The 18,260-nt window shown below is 44.4% G+C and overlaps 1 protein-coding gene across 2 annotated transcripts in view; it reads right to left on the bottom strand.

Annotated features, from left to right (window-relative positions):
* LOC124789870 (15-hydroxyprostaglandin dehydrogenase [NAD(+)]-like) overlaps positions 1-18,260 on the bottom strand; it is a 165,068-nt gene that overhangs the window by 34,294 nt on the left and 112,514 nt on the right. Inside the window, exons 5-6 of one of the 2 annotated variants that reach the window (XM_047257383.1) lie at positions 12,000-12,106; positions 2,668-2,826 (exon numbers count right to left, since the gene is read on the bottom strand). In XM_047257383.1, coding sequence (XP_047113339.1) covers positions 2,668-2,826; positions 12,000-12,106 — 266 coding nt within the window. The remainder of the gene's footprint in view (positions 1-2,667; positions 2,827-11,999; positions 12,107-18,260) is intronic. The other variant, XM_047257384.1, reaches the window with a different exon arrangement.

Genomic DNA, 18,260 nt, shown 5'->3' with positions numbered 1-18,260 from the left:
CTTCTCTTGTCTTGGTTGCGTGTAGACGGACATCTTGCGAGTGCTGGCAAATGTAAGCATATTTGTACTAATTAAGCAGATAATATATTGATTTAATATTATTGTTCACTTTTAATTTGTAAGAGGTGATCCCGATTTCATGTCCACTTTCCTGGAATTAAGCTGCATTCGAGTAATTTACAGTGCAACAATCGCAGCGGGCCAAGCAGCCAACCACGTCATTACGTGGCGATATTAACTTATAAAAATCAGCGGAAGCGAAAAACTCGCTCGCTATTAACATAATATACATTTTTCTCCACAGCCGCCCGACGTTGCAGAAAATACTTAGCTTTAAGATTCTTATTTTCAGTGTCACAGCCGAGAGTCAGAGCCAGGACTCCGACTACAATGCAATGGTGAACGGAGGTAAGAAAAAATACTCTCGGGCGAGTGTGGGCCGCAATTGTAATTAATAATTTAAGTTTTTTGCTTTAAAATGAACTGACTAGCCGAGGAAATTAATATGAAAAGTTTATTCCCTTGTTCAACTTATGTGCTCATGTTTTAAGGTTCAGCGAGTCTAACGTTCATTAACGTAACAAATAATTTCCACTGAAGATTAATATTGTTAAAAAAGAGAACTTCACAAAAGCATGTAATTTAAATCAAAATTGGATGAAATATCATTTTGATTAAGGCAACAATCACCATTACCAATCAATTTCTGTACTAAATAATAAATTAAATTACGACGGCCGACGGACGCGAGATCTCCACGCTATCACAATCTGCCCTCGGTCAGTCAGACAGATTACGCACCTTCCTCATTCTACACATTGAGAGCATGCCCACTTATCCTACCTGCACAGTCAGTGTGTCTGTCTAGCAGTCATTCCTCGCCAGCTGATGCTGCTATCGCTTGGCCGGCCTTATATCGATAGTAGGTAAGTGCCCATAACGTTCTGGCTGATTAGTATATATGGGTTGGACGATACGAGAGGCCAAGGAATGCAAGTATTCTTTTGTTTTACAGTGGACCTAAAGATGGCGTTAGTGTTGCGTCGAAAGTAGTCCTCTGAAACATTTTTCTTTGACGGTATGGCTGTGGCGTTTCATTTCTTTTACTGATGGTTGATGTTTGTTACACGAGAGCCTCGTCCATTCAGCATGCCTCCTTCCTACGTCACTCTGGTAAGATAGCACTTGTAACGTAGTCTAACAGACCATCTGCCGCAGGAACATACACTACTGGCCACTAAAATTGCTACACCAAGAAGAAATGCAGATGATAAACGGGTATTTATTGGACAAATATATTATACTAGAACTGACACGTGATTACATTTTCACGCAATTTGGGTGCATAGATCCTAAGAAATCAGTACCTAGAACAACCACCTCTGGCCGTAATAGCGGCCTTGATACACCTGGGCATTGAGTCAAACAGAGCTTGGATGGCGTGTACAGGTGCAGCTGCCCATGCAGCTTCAACACGATACCACAGTTCATCAAGAGTAGTCACTGCCGTATTGTGACAACCCAGTTGCTCGGCCACCATTGACCAGACGTTTGCAATTGGTGAGAGATCTGGAGAATGTGCTGGCCAGGGCAGCAGTCGAACATTTTCTGTATCTAGAAAGGCCCGTACAGGACCTGCAAATATGCGGTCGTGCATTATCCTGCTGAAATGTAGGGTTTCGCAGAGATGGAATGAAGCGTAGAGCCACGGGACGTAACACATCTAAAATGTAACGTCCACTGTTCAAAGTGCCGTCAATGAGAAGAAGAGGTGACCGAGACGTGTAACCAATGGCACCCCATATCATCACGCTGGGTGATACGCCAGTATGGCGATGGCGAATACACGCTTCGAATGTGCGTTCACCGCGATGTCGCCAAACACGGATGCGACCATCATGCTGCTGTAAACAGAACCTGGATTCATCCGGAAAAATGACGTTTTGCCATTCGTGCACCCAGGCTCGTCGTTGAGTACGCAATCACAGGCGCTCCAGTCTGTGATGCAGCGTCAAGGGTAACCGCAGCCACAGACTCCGAGCTGATAGCCCATGCTGCTTCAAACGTCGTCGAACTGTTCGTGCAGATGGTTGTTGTCTTGCAAACGTCCCCATCTGTTGACTCAGGGATCGAGACGTGGCTGCACGATCCGTTACAGGCATGCGGATAAGATGCCTGTCATCTCGACTGCTAGTGATACGAGGCCACTGGGATCCAGCACGGCGTTCCGTATTACCCTGCTGAACCCACCGATTCCATATTCTTCTAACAGTCATTGGATCTCGACCAACGCGAGCAGCAATGTCTGCGATACGATAAACCGCAATAGCGATAGGCTACAATCCGACCTTTATCAAAGTGGGAAGCGTGATGGTACGCATTTCTCCTCCTTACACAAGGCATCACAACAACGTTTCACCAGGCAACGCCGGTCAACTGCTGTTTGTGTATGAGAAGTCAGTTGGGAACTTTCCTCACGTCGGCACGTTGTAGGTGTCGCTACCGGCGCCAGCGTTGGGTGAATGCTGTTAGAAGGTAATCATTTGCATATCACACCATCTTCTTCCCGTCGGTTAAATTTCGCGTCTGTAGCACATCTTCGTGGTGTAGCAATTTTAATGGCCGGTAGTGTAGTTAGACTGCCGTGGCGGCCACTGAGTCACTGACCCCGTAGCAGCGGGTGAGCGCGACGACGGCGTGCTTGGTGGCGGTGTAGACGGGGGCGCAGCTGAAGGCGCCCAGCGCGGCCACCGACGCCACGTTGAGCACACGCGCGCCCCTGGTGGCCAGCCGCAGACCCAGCAGCGTGCCGCCCACCACGCCCTTCTGCAACACACCGCACGGCACTTTGTTTCACTCTTACCCGTACATCGTGGATAATATTACGGTACTTCCAAATGGCGGCATTTACCAGGCCGTCCACAGAAGAGAACGGGTGTCACTAACCAGGTTTCTCGGAAAGAATATTGATGTGATAGGGGCGGTGGTGGTGCTGGTGGTTGGGCGGGGAGAGGGGTGATCGGAGAGAGGATGGAATGGTGACATCGCTGCATTAACAAACATTTGACAAATTCGCACGATCCTATATTCTTGGGGCTGACGCTACAGTTCACGAAACGCCAATCGGCTTTAGAAAACGCTGCAAGTTCAAAATGTATACTACATCTAAACCGGCGAAGTTGGGCCTGAAACTTCACTGTCCCACCGATTCCAGGAGTAATTATGCCTTCAACACCTATCTCTACTGTGGAAAAGGTAGCGAGCGAGACTTTCCACAGACAAGAAGAAATACCCCGTCCCCACCCAGAGCTCAGATGGAAACCCAGTTCTAAGCAAAGAAGGGAAAGCAGAAAGGTGGAAGGAGTATATAGAGGGTCTATACAAGGGCGACGTACTTGAGTACAATATTCTGGAAATGGAAGAGAATTTAGATGAAGACGAAATGGGAGATACAATACAGCGTCAAGAGTTTGACAGAGCACTGAAAGACCTGAGTCCAAACAAGGCCCCGGGAGTTGACAACATTTCTTTAGAACTGCTAACGGCCTTGAGAGAACCAGTCCTGACAAAACTCTACCATCTGGCGAGCAACATGTATGAGACGGGTGAAATACCCTCAGAATTCAAGAAGAATATAATAATTCCAATCCCAAAGAAAGCAGGTGTTGACAGATGTGAAAACTACCAAACAATCAGTTTAATAAGCCACAGCTGCAAAATACTAACGCGAATTCTTTACAGACCAATGGAAAAACTAGTAGAAGCCAACCTTGGGAAAGATCAGTTTGGATTCCGTAGAAATATTCGAACACGTGAGGCAATACTGACCTTACGACTTATCTTAGAAGAAAGATTAAGGAAAGGCAAACCTACGTTTCTAGTATTTGTAGACTTCGAGAAAGCTTTTGACAATGTTGACTGGAATATTCTCTTTCAAATTCTGAAGGTGGCAGGGGTAAAATATAGGGAACAAAAGGCTATTTACAAATTGTACAGAAACCAGATGGCAGTTATAAGAGTCGAGGGGCGTGAAAGGGAAGCAGCGGTTGGGAAGGGAGTGAGACAGGGTTGTAGCCTGTCCCCAATGTTACTCAATCTGCATATTGAGCAAGCAGTAAAGGAAACAAAAGAAAAGTTCGGAGTGGGTATTAAAATCCATGGAGAAGAAATAAAAACTTAATGGCTCGCCGATGACATTGTGATTCTGTCAGAGACAGCAAAGTACTTGGAAGAGCAGTTGAACGGAATGGACAGTGTCTTGAAAGCAGGATATAAGATGAACATCAACAAAAGCAAAATGAGGATAATGGAATGTAGTCGAATTAAGTCAGGTGATGCTGAGGGAATTAGATTAGGAAATGAGACGCTTAATGTAGTAAAGGAGTTTTGCTATCTGGGGAGTAAAATAACTGATGATGGTCGAAGTAGAGAGGATATAAAATGTCGACTGGCAATGGCAAGGAAAGCGTTTATGAAGAAGAGAAATTTGTTAGCATCGAGTATAGATTTAAGTGTCAGGAAGTCGTTTCTGAAAGTATTTGTATGGAGTGTAGCCATGTATGGACGTGAAACGTGGACGATAAATAGTTTGGACAAGAAGAGAATAGAAGATTTCGAAATGTGGTGCTACAGAAGAATGCTGAAGATTAGATGGGTAGATCACATAACTAATGAGGAGGTATTGAATAGAATTGGGGAGAAGAGGAGTTTGTGGCACTACTTGACAAGAAGAAGGGACCGGTTGGTAGGACATGTTCTGAGGCATCAAGGGATCACAAATTTAGCATTGGAGGGCAGCGTGGAGGGTAAAAATCGTAGAGGGAGACCAAGAGATGAATACATTAAGCAGATTCAGAAGGATGTAGGTTGCGGTAAGTACTGGGAGATGAAAAAGCTTGCACAGGATAGAGTAGCACGGAGAGCTGCAGCAAACCAGTCTCAGGACTGAAGACCACAACAACAACAACCCAGGCTGTCCTCAGATCGTGCAAACCAATAGCACATAGTAACCGAAACATTACCGCTGGTAACTGGTATTTGACAATCGAACTTGCAGACGTGCTGCGGAAAAATGGTTTGACCGTAATGGGAACAATGCGAAAGAACCGAAAAGACACTCCAGTTTCTTTCTAGCCTTCCCGTGGACGTGAAGTTGAATCAACGCTGTAAGAATTTATCAAACCCATCACCCTGAATTCCCACGTGCCTAAGAAAGGAAGAGCAGTAATGCTTATAGTAAAAATGCATCACTCCATAGAAAGTGATGTGGAAAGTCAAAAAGCTGTAATTATAGCCCACTATCATAACACAAAGGGTGGTATTGATACTGCAGATGGGAAGAGTGCTAAATATTGTTGAAGTCACAGTACCGCATGGCTGTGTATTCCCGTATTCTTGATATGAGTGTTATCTATGATACACTGTTCATCAGTCATTCAAGGAAAGAACTGTACTTATCAGGATGAACTTCATAAAAGCTCTTTGAAAAGAACTGATCGAATCAATAATCAACAAACACCTTCCACGAGAATTGAGATTTTCTATCGCTCGAGTTCTAGGAGCTGAGGTACGTCTCAACGAAGATCTGGAAAAGGACTAACTACTAAGGGAAGGAAGGGAAACATGTCGCATTTGTCCACCAAAAAAGAAGAGGAGGACAAGCTATTTGTGTCGCAAGTGCAAGGTCCCAATTTGATTGGAATTCTCAAGTAAGATGTGTCCGCAGTGCGTGTAACGTGACGCGAAATGTGGCCACTTTCAATAGTGTAGATTTTTTATGTGTAATTCACTGTCAAGAATACTCATTAATTTTAGCACTGATGGTACCTTTTCAACATTAACCTGCAACAACCAAGTTTCAAGTAAGGAACTACACTTAAATATTTTGATATGTGTCCATCACTGGAATTTTCCATGAGAATTTAGAGCGCAATAAGAATAGGATTTTTCCATAGCACCGAAACAGTATGTTACTATTTATACGAGATCCACTCCAAAAGAAATGCACACTATTTTTTTTAAATCCATCTTTTATTCTACATATTTGAAAGTTTTACAGTGTGTAGACACATCCTTTAGGAACAATATTTTCATTTCTCCACGTAATTTCCATCCCTCTCAACTGCCATACGCCATCTTGGGACCAGCGCCTGTATACTCGCACGGTAAAATTCTGCACCAACCTGTTGGAGCCACTGTTTAGCAGCGTGCACAAGGAAGCCATCACCTTCAAACCTTGTTCCACGAAGAGAGTCTTTCAGTTTCACAAAGAGATGACAGTCACATGGAGCCAGGTCAGGACTGTAAGGCGGGTTTTTCAGTGTTGTCCATCCGAGTTTTGTGATCGCTTCCATGGTTTTTTGACTGACATGTGGCCGTGCATTGTTGTGCAACAACACAACATCCCTGCATGATGTGGTCGAACACGACTCAGTCGAGCTTGAAGTTTCTTCATTGTCGTCACATATGCATCAGAGTTTATGGTGGTTCCTTGGTTTTTTAATTTTTTTTCTTGGGTAAGTTTGCATGGTGCCACTCCATTGATTGCCTCTTCGTATCAGGTGAAAAATGATGGAGCCATGTTTCATCACCCGTCACAATTCTTCCAAGACATTCTTCACCACCATTCTCGTACTGTTCCAAAAGTTCGCTGCATACCGTTTTTCTTGTTTCTTTGTGAGCCACTGTCAACATCCTGGGAACCCACCTGGCACAAACCTTTTTTAACGCCAACACTTTTCAGTATTCTGCAAACACTTCTTTCCCCTATCCCAATGTAGCATGACAATTCGTTCACTGTGATGCGTCTGTCAGCAGTCACCAATTCGTTAACTCTCTGCACATTGTCTGGAGTGTGTGCGGCCTGCCGCTGCGAGGACAATCCTCAATATTGCTGTGCCCGCTTTCGTCACGTAACCTGCTTGCCCACCGACTAACTGTACTGAGATCGACAGCAACATCTCCATACACCTTTTTCAACGTCTTATGGATGTTTCCCACTGTCTCGTTTTCACAGTACAGGAATTCTGTGACAGCACATTGCTTCTGACGAACGTCAAGTGTAGCAGCCATCTTGAAGACATGCTGTTACGGCGCCACTCACGGGAAAAGGTTGAAATAAGTTTGAAAACAAGCGGGAAGGATGTATCTACTCACTGCAAAACTTTCACATATGCAGAATGAAAACTGTATTTTTACAAAAATAGTGTGCATATCTTTTGGAGTGACCCTCGTATGCCGGCCGAATTGGCCGGGCGGTTCTAGGCGCTGCAGTCTGGAACTTCGAGACCACTACGGTCGCAGGTTCGAATCCTGCCTCGGGCATGGATGTGTGTGATGTCCTTAGGTTAGTTAGGTTTAACTAGTTCTACGTTCTAGGGGACTAATGACCTCAGAAGTTGAGTCCCATAGTGCTCAGAGCCATTTGAACCATTTTTTTTTACCCTCGTACATAATTGAAGAAAAAGTATGTAGTACTAAATGCAAAAAGTAGCGATAGATGGTGGTCTTGAAGTATTTTTCCCGCCGCCTGACCGCACGATTCTAGCTGCGTGACAAGTACTCACGACTGTGGTTGCGGATTGAGCAAGTCAGTAACACGTTGGTCTCTCTCTGCAGGCAGTTATTCGGCTTGGTCATGATTCATACAGTTGTTGGATGTCCTGAGGGATATCGAGCCAAATTCTGCCAGACTGGCACGTTAAAGCATCAAAGTCCCGAGCTAGTTGGAGTGTTCTGCCGATAACGCTCCAAAGATTCTCAACGGGAAGAGTTCCAGCGAACTTACTGGTCACGGCAGGGTTTTACAGGCACGAGCACCAGCAGGAGAAACACTCGTCACGCGCGGTCATTACCTTGCTGAGATACAGAGGGGTCCAAAAAGTGTATCCACTGTTTAAAAGTCCATAAGTGGTAAACTAATTGACGCAGTTGTCGCATCTTTGGTAGTGTAATGGTTTGTAGTTCCGGCAATCGCCACACAAGCGTTGTATTGCGTTGTTTTGTTTTGTCAGATGACAGTCACCAGATAGTCAGTGTTATGTTATTAGTTGCACCTAGTTACTCGAGTAAATATGGCTGGCGCAAGGCTTACATTCGATGAAAGGAAGTCAGTTTTGAAGTGGTATTTTAAGTACGAAAACATTAATGTGGTTCACCGGCAATGGCGAAATGAGCATCAAACAGAGCCACCGGCATCATTAACGATTTGTCGCATTCGAGACAAATTTGAAGCCGAAGGCTGTGTTAAAGATGTACACAAACAATGATCTGGACTACCTGTAACAGTAACAAGTCCCGCTAACTCTCGTCGTGTGTTACAATTCACTCGTTCACCACAGAAGTCTGTGAGACAGTGTGCCCGTGAAACTAGTGTGAGTCGGCGAATTTTGAAGACAGCAAAGTGGAAGTTGTAGGGGGTCCATAGGCCCTTACTATAACTTTGCACTTGGCACAGGTCGATAGGACGAACAATCGATTGTGACGTGTTGAGAGAGCGAGTGTCGAGATGCGCCAGTGTCGTTGGCGGGTATGTGTGTGTGAAGGTCATTGTTGAAATACAGGGCTTTAACGGAGAAGGGTGTCGCCATCGCCGTGGTTAGACCCCTATGTAATAGATTAATACCGGGAAAGTGATGAAGTATCATTACGAAAGTGATCAGTGACGTTACTAGTGCCGATATTTGGTTTCGCGTCTACCGCGCCGGCCTAACTTTGGATTGCAGTGTTGGATGCAGTGATGGATTAGCGTGTGACGATGATGGAAAATGAAGAAAGCCTGTGCTGAGATTAGCCGCAATTAGATATGTATGGCGAAGGCAGTGGCTGTCTCCTTTTTTTGTGTTTTGAGAAGAATATAAGTTCGTAATTAGTAAAACTGTGTTGGTGTTCCTCATTACCAGACATTCAGTATTATAGTATTGAACAGGACGAACTGGAAAGTAACAACTTCCGTAGCAGTCCATTCCGATTGCCAGCCCCATTAGGTTCACGGTCATGTTAATAATAAATATTGGGCTGCTATTCGATCAGATCAGGTCGGGATAATAAACGTAGGTGTTGCAAAGTGTTACATCTACACGCAATGAACGAGGACGACCAAGATCGTAGACTGGAGTACTGCGCGTGGTTTACTAACATGGTGCGCAACGATGAAGAATTTGCAGAGATGATCGTGTCGCCTGATGAGGCACAGTTCAAACCCAATGCTACAGTAAATCGCCACAATTGCGTCTACTGGGCCGCCGAAAATCCGAACATCCATGTAGACAAAGCCTTGAATTTGCCAGGAGTAAATGTGTGGTGTGGGTTGTCTTACCGGGGCTTGATTGGGCCATTCTTCTTTGATGGCACAGTTACCGGTGAGTCGTACCTTCAGAAGCTTCAGACATCCATTTTACCTGCCGTCCGAGACTTGTATGGAGACGGAAGAGTTTACTTTCAACAAGATGGATCCCCAGCCCACTACCAAAATCGTGTTATGGCGTATCTCGACGAAAATCTACCAAGAAGATGGATAGGCCGTAGAGGTGCTGTGGAACATTCACCAGGTTCCCCAGACCTAACTCCTCTGGACTTTTCTCTGTGGGGAACACTAAAGGACATCGTTTATCGACAAAAGCCACGCACATTGGATGAACTTCGAGAATCCATCGTACATTTACGTGCAAATATCCAGCTGAACACGTTGCAGTCAGTAGTTCGTGCTGCAGTCCGGCCGCATCGTTTGTGTGTGGATGTTAATGGTGACAATTTCGAACACCTACAGTGATATCTCTAAGTTGGACTTTAAGCTACACTTTCACCAAAAATGAGACATCTCTGTCAATTAGTTTGCAAGTTATGGACTTTTAAACAGTGAATACATTTTTTGGACCTCCTCAGTGTAAGCTTAGGATGGCTTGCCATGAAGGACAACAAAACGGGGCGTAGAATATCGTCGACGTACCGCTGTACTGTAAGGGTGCCGCGGATGACAACCAGGGCGATCATGCTTTGAAAAGAAATGGCGCCCAAGCCCATCACTCCTCGATGTCGGCTAGGCGACATTCAGGTTGGTATCCGACCACTGTCCGGGACGCCCCCAGACTCGTCTTCGGCCTGGAATCTCATTGGCTGGAATAGAATTGTCTTCAGTGATGAGCCCCACCTCGAACTGAGCTCCGATGACCAGCAAAGACCTCTCCAGAGGCGCGTTGGACAACGGTGGAACACGTTTCAGTACGAACTATCAGGCCAATCCATTCGCCGAACATCCTCTTGTTCCAAGGGTTCCACCACCAGGTTGCTCGATGCAGTCGCGCACTATCATCCATAAAAATGAAGTTAGGGCCGAATGCACCCCAGAAAAGACGCACATTGGGGAGTAGTAGTACGGTGTCACAATAACGTTTACCAGTGAGTGTACCATGTTCAAAAATTTGTGGGTCAATATGCCCAGGTAAAATGATGCCACCCCACACCTGGACTACCAAAAAGATGATATTCGGCAATGTTCTTGGGTGCATCGCCGTATGTTGACACTTCCAGGATTATTGAACAGGATCGTTTTGGTGGTCGAGGTGTTATGGTGAGCCTGTGGGTGGGGGGTGGGGGTGGAGGGGAGGGGGAATGACATACTCTTGCATGGGCGTAATTGGACAACAAACTTTAGATCATGACACAGCCATCGGTCAACGTTTTTGTGACACTGTATTCCTTCTGGATAGCGTCTTTTCAGGGGTGCATTTGACCCTAAACTCATTTCTTCAACTGCGCTGGTGGAGAAACCACCGATACACCTGTCTTCTGCGTGTGCTCTGCTGCCTGCAATACACCAGTGCAGCTGATTATGGACAATTTGGCACCATGTGTCCTACCATAGGAGCTCCTTACCATTTCAGCATGGGAACAATGTTATCGCTAGTGATAGCACATCCTGGTGTTAAGAACCATCACACACCCTAGTAAGCCGGCCGGAGTGGTCGTGCGGTTCTAGGCGCTACAGTCTGGAGCCGAGCGACCGCTACGGTCGCAGGTTCGTATCCTGCCTCGGGCATGGATGTGTGTGATGTCCTTAGCTTAGTTAGGTTTAATTAGTTCTAAGTTCTAGGCGACTGATGACCTCAGAAGTTAAGTCGCATAGTGCTCAGACCCATTTGAACGCTCTAGTATTAAGAATCATGTCCCGCCTTTGGTAATGTCCTGCGAACCTTCACAAATCGCGATGACTACAACGTAATAATTGACTTTTAACAAAAGTGTCATTTTGTTGCACTATACCGTAGCAGTTCTTCGTATGTATGCTCCAAATTTCATCGAGCCATGTTACTTGGCAGTGACACATTATGGGAAAGTTATTTTCCTCCTTAAGTGTATAGTCACTGTCACATAACACAAAATTCTAAATTAATTCTAGTTGCGATGTCACCCGTGGTCTAGGGGTTAAAAAAGAGAAGGTGCGTGATCGCACAGGAGAGGAATTCGTGGGGGCCGCATTAAACCAATCAGAAGACTGACGTCAAAAAAAAAAAGCATGAGTCTGGAAGGAATTAGTCTCCAGTCAAAGTAATTCCATTATATACTTATTGATACTTTGTTTTGTGGCATTACATCTCCTAAATTGGTTGAGTGAATGATATCTTTAAATACATTTTGTGTAGACGCCAAACGTCACATGAGAAAGAGTTAATTTTTATTTTTGTGAAATCCAACGACATGTAAGTTTACAACAGTGTGTAATCAAGCTGGATGACAAGTGCCACTTCGTTTGGTTGTTCCCAAAATAAATGTTAAACTATGAAGAAATGTTTATATAGCTAGGAAACCTGACAACTCCAGTGAACTTCGAGATCAAAGACCTGGAATCAGCTGCAGTCATCAAAGTCATCATATCTCACAGATGACGTCCACAAGGTGGATTTTTGCAGTACATGTGCTACACTAAACGTCGACTCAAACTTATTAATCGGTCCCAAGCGTAGGTAACAATGCAAGGGCGGAAATAGAAAACGACCACTCACCAAATTAATATCGATCTCTCGTTGCCACTCGACATCATTTCCGACACCGGCGTTATTTATGACGATGTCCAATCCATTGAAAGTCCTCTTCGCCATCTCAAATGCGTCTGTAACAGAAGAAATAACAATTAAAAATAGCTGACGAAAAGAGAGAATTTGCGTCACTGTTGTGGTATCACAGCGGGAATGAAAGTTTGCTTGTAGTAATGATGGAGAAGAAGTCGGGCACCAAAGAAAGCTGCTTCATGCAAGTGAAATGAATCTTAACACTCTCAGAGAATTAACCTTATAGATGCCTACATCTATGTTTAGATGTTTTTCAGTTACTGGGCACAAACCTGAGGAAGGTGGGAGACATAAAATGTAGACTGATAATAGCAACATAAGATTATCTAAGAAAGAGAAACATGATAACATGGAATGTAAATCTAAATATTAGGAAGTAATACAGAATTGCCTATATTTTACCGGCTCCTAATTTGTACCAATGCTATAAAATTACTGATGTCAGAGTGAGCTTCTCGGAGCTCCATGCGCTTAGCGGTCAGCATTGATTACGTTTTAGTTTTGAGAGTTACTGTTATAAGGTAAGTGGCAACATAATGTCTCATTTATGGGTGAAAATACAGGAGCTAATATTAGTTTTTAGACAGTCATGAATGTACGCTGAAGAGTCAAAGAAACTGACCTAATATCGTGTAGGGCCCCTGCGAGCGGGCAGAAGTGCCGCAACACGACGTGGCGTGGACTCGTTTAATGCCTGAAGCAGTGATGGAGGAAACTGAGATCATGAATCCTGCAGTACTGTCCATAAATTAAATCCGTAAGAGTACGAGGGGGGCGGGAGAGGGGGGCGGTGAGAGATCTGTTCTAAACGGCACGTTGCAAGGCATCCCATATATGCTCAATAATGTTCGTGTTTGGGGAGTTTGGTGGCCAGCGGAAGTGTTGAAACTCAGAAGAATGTTCGTGGCACCACTCTGTAGCAATTCTGTACGTATGGAGTGTCGCATTGTCCTGCTAGAATTGTCCAAGTTCTTCGGAATGCACAATGGACATGAGTGGATGCAGGTGATCAGACAGGATGCTTATGTACGTGTCTCATGTCAGAGTCGCATCTATACCCTATCAGGGATTCCATATCACTCCTACTGCACACGTCCCACGCCGTTATAGAGAGCCTCTCCCAGTTTGAATAGCCCCTGCTGACATGCAGGGTCCATGGATTCATGAGGTTTCCATATCCGTACACGTCCATCCGCTCGATACAATCTGAAACAAGACTAGTCCGACCAGGCAACACGTTTCCAGTCATCAACAATCCATTGTCGGTGTCGACGGGTCCAGGCGATGCTTAGTGCAGTCATCAAGGTTACACTAGTGGACCTTCGGCCCATATCGATGATGTTTCGTCTAATGGTTCGCACCCTGACACTTGTTGACGGCCCAGCAGTTGCAATTCCGTCACGTTGAACGATTCTCTTCAGTCGTCGTTGGTCCCGTTCTTGCAGGATCTTTTTCCGGCCGCAGCGATGTCAGAGATTTGATGTTTTATCGGACTGCTGATATTCAGGGTGCGCTCGTGAAATGGTCGTAGGGAAAATCCTCACTTCATCGCTACCTCGGAGTGCTGTGTCCCATCGCTCGTGCACCGACTATAATACGACGTTCAAACTCACTGGAAACTTGATAACCTGCCAGACCTAACAACTGCACAAGACACTTGTAGTCTCACATAGGCGTTGCCAACCACAGCGCCGTATTCTGCCTGTTTACCTATCTCTGTATTTGAATGCGCATGCGTATACCAGTTTTACGAGGGCAGTTCAATAAGTAATGCAACACATTTTTTTTCTGAAACAGGGGTTGTTTTATTCAGCATTGAAATACACCAGGTTATTCCCCAATCTTTTAGCTACACAACACTATTTTTCAACGTAATCTCCATTCAATGCTACGGCCTTACGCCACCTTGAAATGAGGGCCTATATGCCTGCACGGTACCATTCCACTGGTCGATGTCGGAGCCAACGTCGTACTGCATCAATAACTTCTTCATCATCCGCGTAGTGCCTCCCACGGATTGCGTCCTTCATTGGGCCAAACATATGGAAATCCGACGGTGCGAGATCGTGGCTGTAGGGTGCATGAGGAAGAACAGTCCACTGAAGTTTTGTGAGCTCCTCTCGGGTGCGGAGACTTGTGTGACGTCTTGCGTTGTCATGAAGAAGGGGAAGTTCGTTCAGATTTTTGTGCCTACGAACACGCTGAAGTCGTTTCTTCAATTTCTGAAGAGTAGCACAATACACTTCAGAGTTGATCGTTTGACCATGGGGAAGGACATCGAACAGAATAACCCCTTCAGCGTCCCAGAAGACTGTAACCATGACTTTACCGGCTGAGGGTATGGCTTTAAACTTTTTCTTGGTAGGGGAGTGGGTGTGGCGCCACTCCATTGATTGCCGTTTTGTTTCAGGTTCGAAGTGATGAACCCATGTTTCATCGCCTGTAACAATCTTTGACAAGAAATTGTCACCCTCAGCCACATGACGAGCAAGCAATTCCGCACAGATGGTTCTCCTTTGCTCTTTATGGTGTTCGGTTAGACAACGAGGGACCCAGCGGGAACAAACCTTTGAATATCCCAACTGGTGAACAATTGTGACAGCACTACCAACAGAGATGTCAAGTTGAGCACTGAGTTGTTTGATGGTGATCCGTCGATCATCTCGAACAAGTGTGTTCGCACGCTCCGCCATTGCAGGAGTCACAGCTGTGCACGGCCAGCCCGCACGCGGGAGATCGGACAGTCTTGCTTGACCTTGCGGCGATGATGACACACGCTTTGCCCAACGACTCACCGTGCTTTTGTCCACTGTCAGATCACCGTAGACATTCTGCAAGCGCCTGTGAATATCTGAGATGCCCTGGTTTTCCGCTAAAAGAAACTCGATCACTGCCCGTTGTTTGCAACGCACATCCGTTACAGACGCCATTTTAACAGCTCCGTACAGCGCTGCCACCTGTCGGAAGTCAATGAACCTATACGAGACGAAGCGGGAATGTTTGAAAATATTCCACAAGAAATTTCCGGTTTTTTCAACCAAAATTGGCCGAGAAAAAAAATGTGTTGCATTACTTATTGAACTGCCCTCGTATTAGCGCTTCAGCGTATTTTCCTTGTGGTTAGTTTGTAGAAAATTTAGAAAGATGAACTTGCGGCGTAGCCTGTAAAGTATGGCTATAAGTTTCTGATATTGTACTTGTGCAATTTGAAGAACTTGGTCGAATATGGTAGCTTTGAGATTAAAAAAAAATGGATTTAGCTTTATTAGTGCGGCATAATATTTAGAAATGATGTGTTGAATTTTTTGGTGTGTTCTTTTCCTAAGTTATGAATTCAAAATAATTATTTTGTGTATTATGGCAACAACAAGATGTTATGGAATGTGGACCACAGACGAAATGCATTTAGCTGTAAGGGTATTTCTAAGAGGGAATCAGAGATTAAATATAAAATGTGCATAAGCCAACAGTTAAGATATATGCTGAAAATGAAAACGAAAACTCAAACTGCGATGTAAAAACTTTTGAACGCAATGAATTGTTTTACAACACAGCTGAAAACCAATTGGAAGATCATATTCTTAAATTGGAAGAGATGATGTTCGGTTTAAACATGTCGAAGTTGAATGGAATGAATGATGAGGTTCATAAAATGCAAAATGTGGACTCATACAAGGTGTGCAGGGATGGGAAAAGGAGAGAAAAAGTTGCAATGATCTCAAATAGTGGTGTGAGAATTAAAGTAAGGAATATTTCCTTAAAATTAAACTAGTACATTTCTTCAATCTGAGGGACATAGTTAATGATGTTGGCACAATTTATGCACATACCGGTACCAATTAGAAAGCCAGATTCCTAATTTGTACGAAGAGCAGATGATTAGAAGTTAAGTGTAGTGTGTTTTTGTTTTCCTCAGAATTTCCAGTTTTTAAATCAGATACCAAGAACAACATTTGCGGTTTAGGGTGGCATTGTTTAAACAATTTTGCAACTTACTGTTTAGGCTGTAATAAATAAGATATGAAAAGTTGTATAATTTAGGGATGTCTGCCCCCTTGGAAGTTTTTGGCTAGAGTGCAGTCATACACTGATGGCCAGAAAAATTGCAACACGATGAAGGTGGCATGCAATTAACATCATATTGGCTCAAATGTGTTGTAATATATATATATATATATATATATATATATATATATATGCTGTGTATAAATATTACACAGTACCTTAGTACCTTTCAAATTAAGGTATCGCATTTAACTGGTGTTTGTTGAAAGAACACCGTGTTATGGTTCTCATTTGAAGGAGAAGCACCATTCAGCGACAGGATAGTTGCTTATCGAGAGTGTGGTTTATTGTTTCACATGAAAGCATCTCTGTTTGGAGGCTCAGAGGAGAACAAACGATGCTGTATTCCATTCCTCATCGTCAGCTGGGCTTAGCTCTCTGTATGATTATGTGGGATGCTACTGGGTACTCAAGATAGTCATCTTTATGCCATTTATGTCAAAATGGGTATCACGTTTGTGTCATGTGGAGCAATATCTATAGTCTGGGCAGAGAGTCGTGGACGTTCCAGTATGGCACTTTGCTGGCATGGCGTGGAGCGTCAGCCACAATGTCCTCACTTGCTATTGGCCAAGCAAGTCTCCACTGTATGCTGTGTGAGGTATTGTCCAGAGATCACGAGGCCACACCAAAGTCGGCAACACATATTGATGACAGAGATGTTATAGATGTCTCGCTGTCGTCTGCAAGGACATAAGGGGGGTGCTCCTGACATCCACCCGTCCCCTTTCAGCACAGTAGCGCACTCGCACCAGATATCACCATAGAGCCGAGCATGGAAGCGCTCTGCCCCAGTCGTTGAGGCCAGCAGAAGCAGTCAGCATCGTCAAGTACGACAGCGACAGTTGTTAAAGTTTCAGATGGACTTGTATTTTCGTAAATGTGGAACATTGTACTTCAAGAGAAAAGTTTGTTAATTAGTGCATCAAGTGATGCATTGCTACTCAGTGGCACTTAAAAATTATCTGGTACCCCTGTCAAGTGTGTCAAGTTGAGTAAATCTTTTTATCCATTTACGTAAGAAACTGAACTAATATTTTATGAGTTACAGTTCCTATGTGCCACTTCAGCAAGCAACCAAAGAACCCACCTTTTTGGCGAAACTACTGTAATTTCGTCTGGTCACAACACAGGATGTCCCAGAAATGTTGCGGCGAACTTTTAGGGAAGGTGGGGCACTTTGCAGAGATGGGCTAAACTAGTCGAGCATAAGCTCTCTTGTGATGACAGGAACTCCGAGGTCAGGGCTGGTAGGGTCAGAATAATGGAGGTGGCCAAAGTGTAAAGTTCTGTTGGTTGAGGCTCTTGTGGCTCCCATGGCTCCGCCAGTTATTTGCTAAAACATGTTAATCACTGAATTAAAGTCACAGGACGCTGATTAATGCTATCACATACGTGGGCCAGAACTAGTTAAAGATTGAATCTGAGAGTGTTTTCAAATTTTACGATTAAATGATATGTTGTGCACCCACGGGGTGTAGTGTTGACTGTGCTGTGATCAAAAACCACAGGAATTAATAATAGACATTCTTGAAAAAGGACTGCTGTGTATTCTTTACTGCAAATTAATTAAGGATATCTTCCAATTATCACCAATTACAGCACCACTTCTGTACAAGGCCATGAACGAGCGCCTCCTCTGTATCGAAGGGACATCTTTAGGACAATCAAGGTGAGTTGTTTTCAGAGAACAATCTCGACATGTGATGGACTTGCACATTTCCAGTTGTACAAGGCCATGAGTGAGCGCCTCCACTGTAACGAAGGGACATCTTTAGAATAATCAAGGTAAGTTGTTTACAGAGAACAATCTCGACATGTGATGGACATGCACATTTCCAGCGACAAACCTCGCTTGTACAAATACTCTGTTACAACCAAAGACTGGAGCACATCTTGTCAAAAAAAAAGGAATATTGTAACCTCTACTTCACACAGCGGATGACTGGGACAGCAAGGGACACATTTCTAACGAGTTAAGGCTAGTGGCTGCGCCCTCTAATGTTGCCGTTGAATGAGGTAAGGCAGTACCTCGTTTTCCTGTGTCACCCTGCTATATCTCGATTCTGTGGTTTTTCGACTGTTGCTCTGGACTGTGTTTTCTGTGATGTCTCTCCCAATGGAAACATG

This window comes from Schistocerca piceifrons, chromosome 3 (assembly GCF_021461385.2).
Source record: "Schistocerca piceifrons isolate TAMUIC-IGC-003096 chromosome 3, iqSchPice1.1, whole genome shotgun sequence".
Classification (NCBI taxonomy): domain Eukaryota; kingdom Metazoa; phylum Arthropoda; class Insecta; order Orthoptera; family Acrididae; genus Schistocerca; species Schistocerca piceifrons.
Note: the sequence above shows the minus strand (reverse complement) of the source record. Positions and strands in the feature narration are given on the sequence as shown.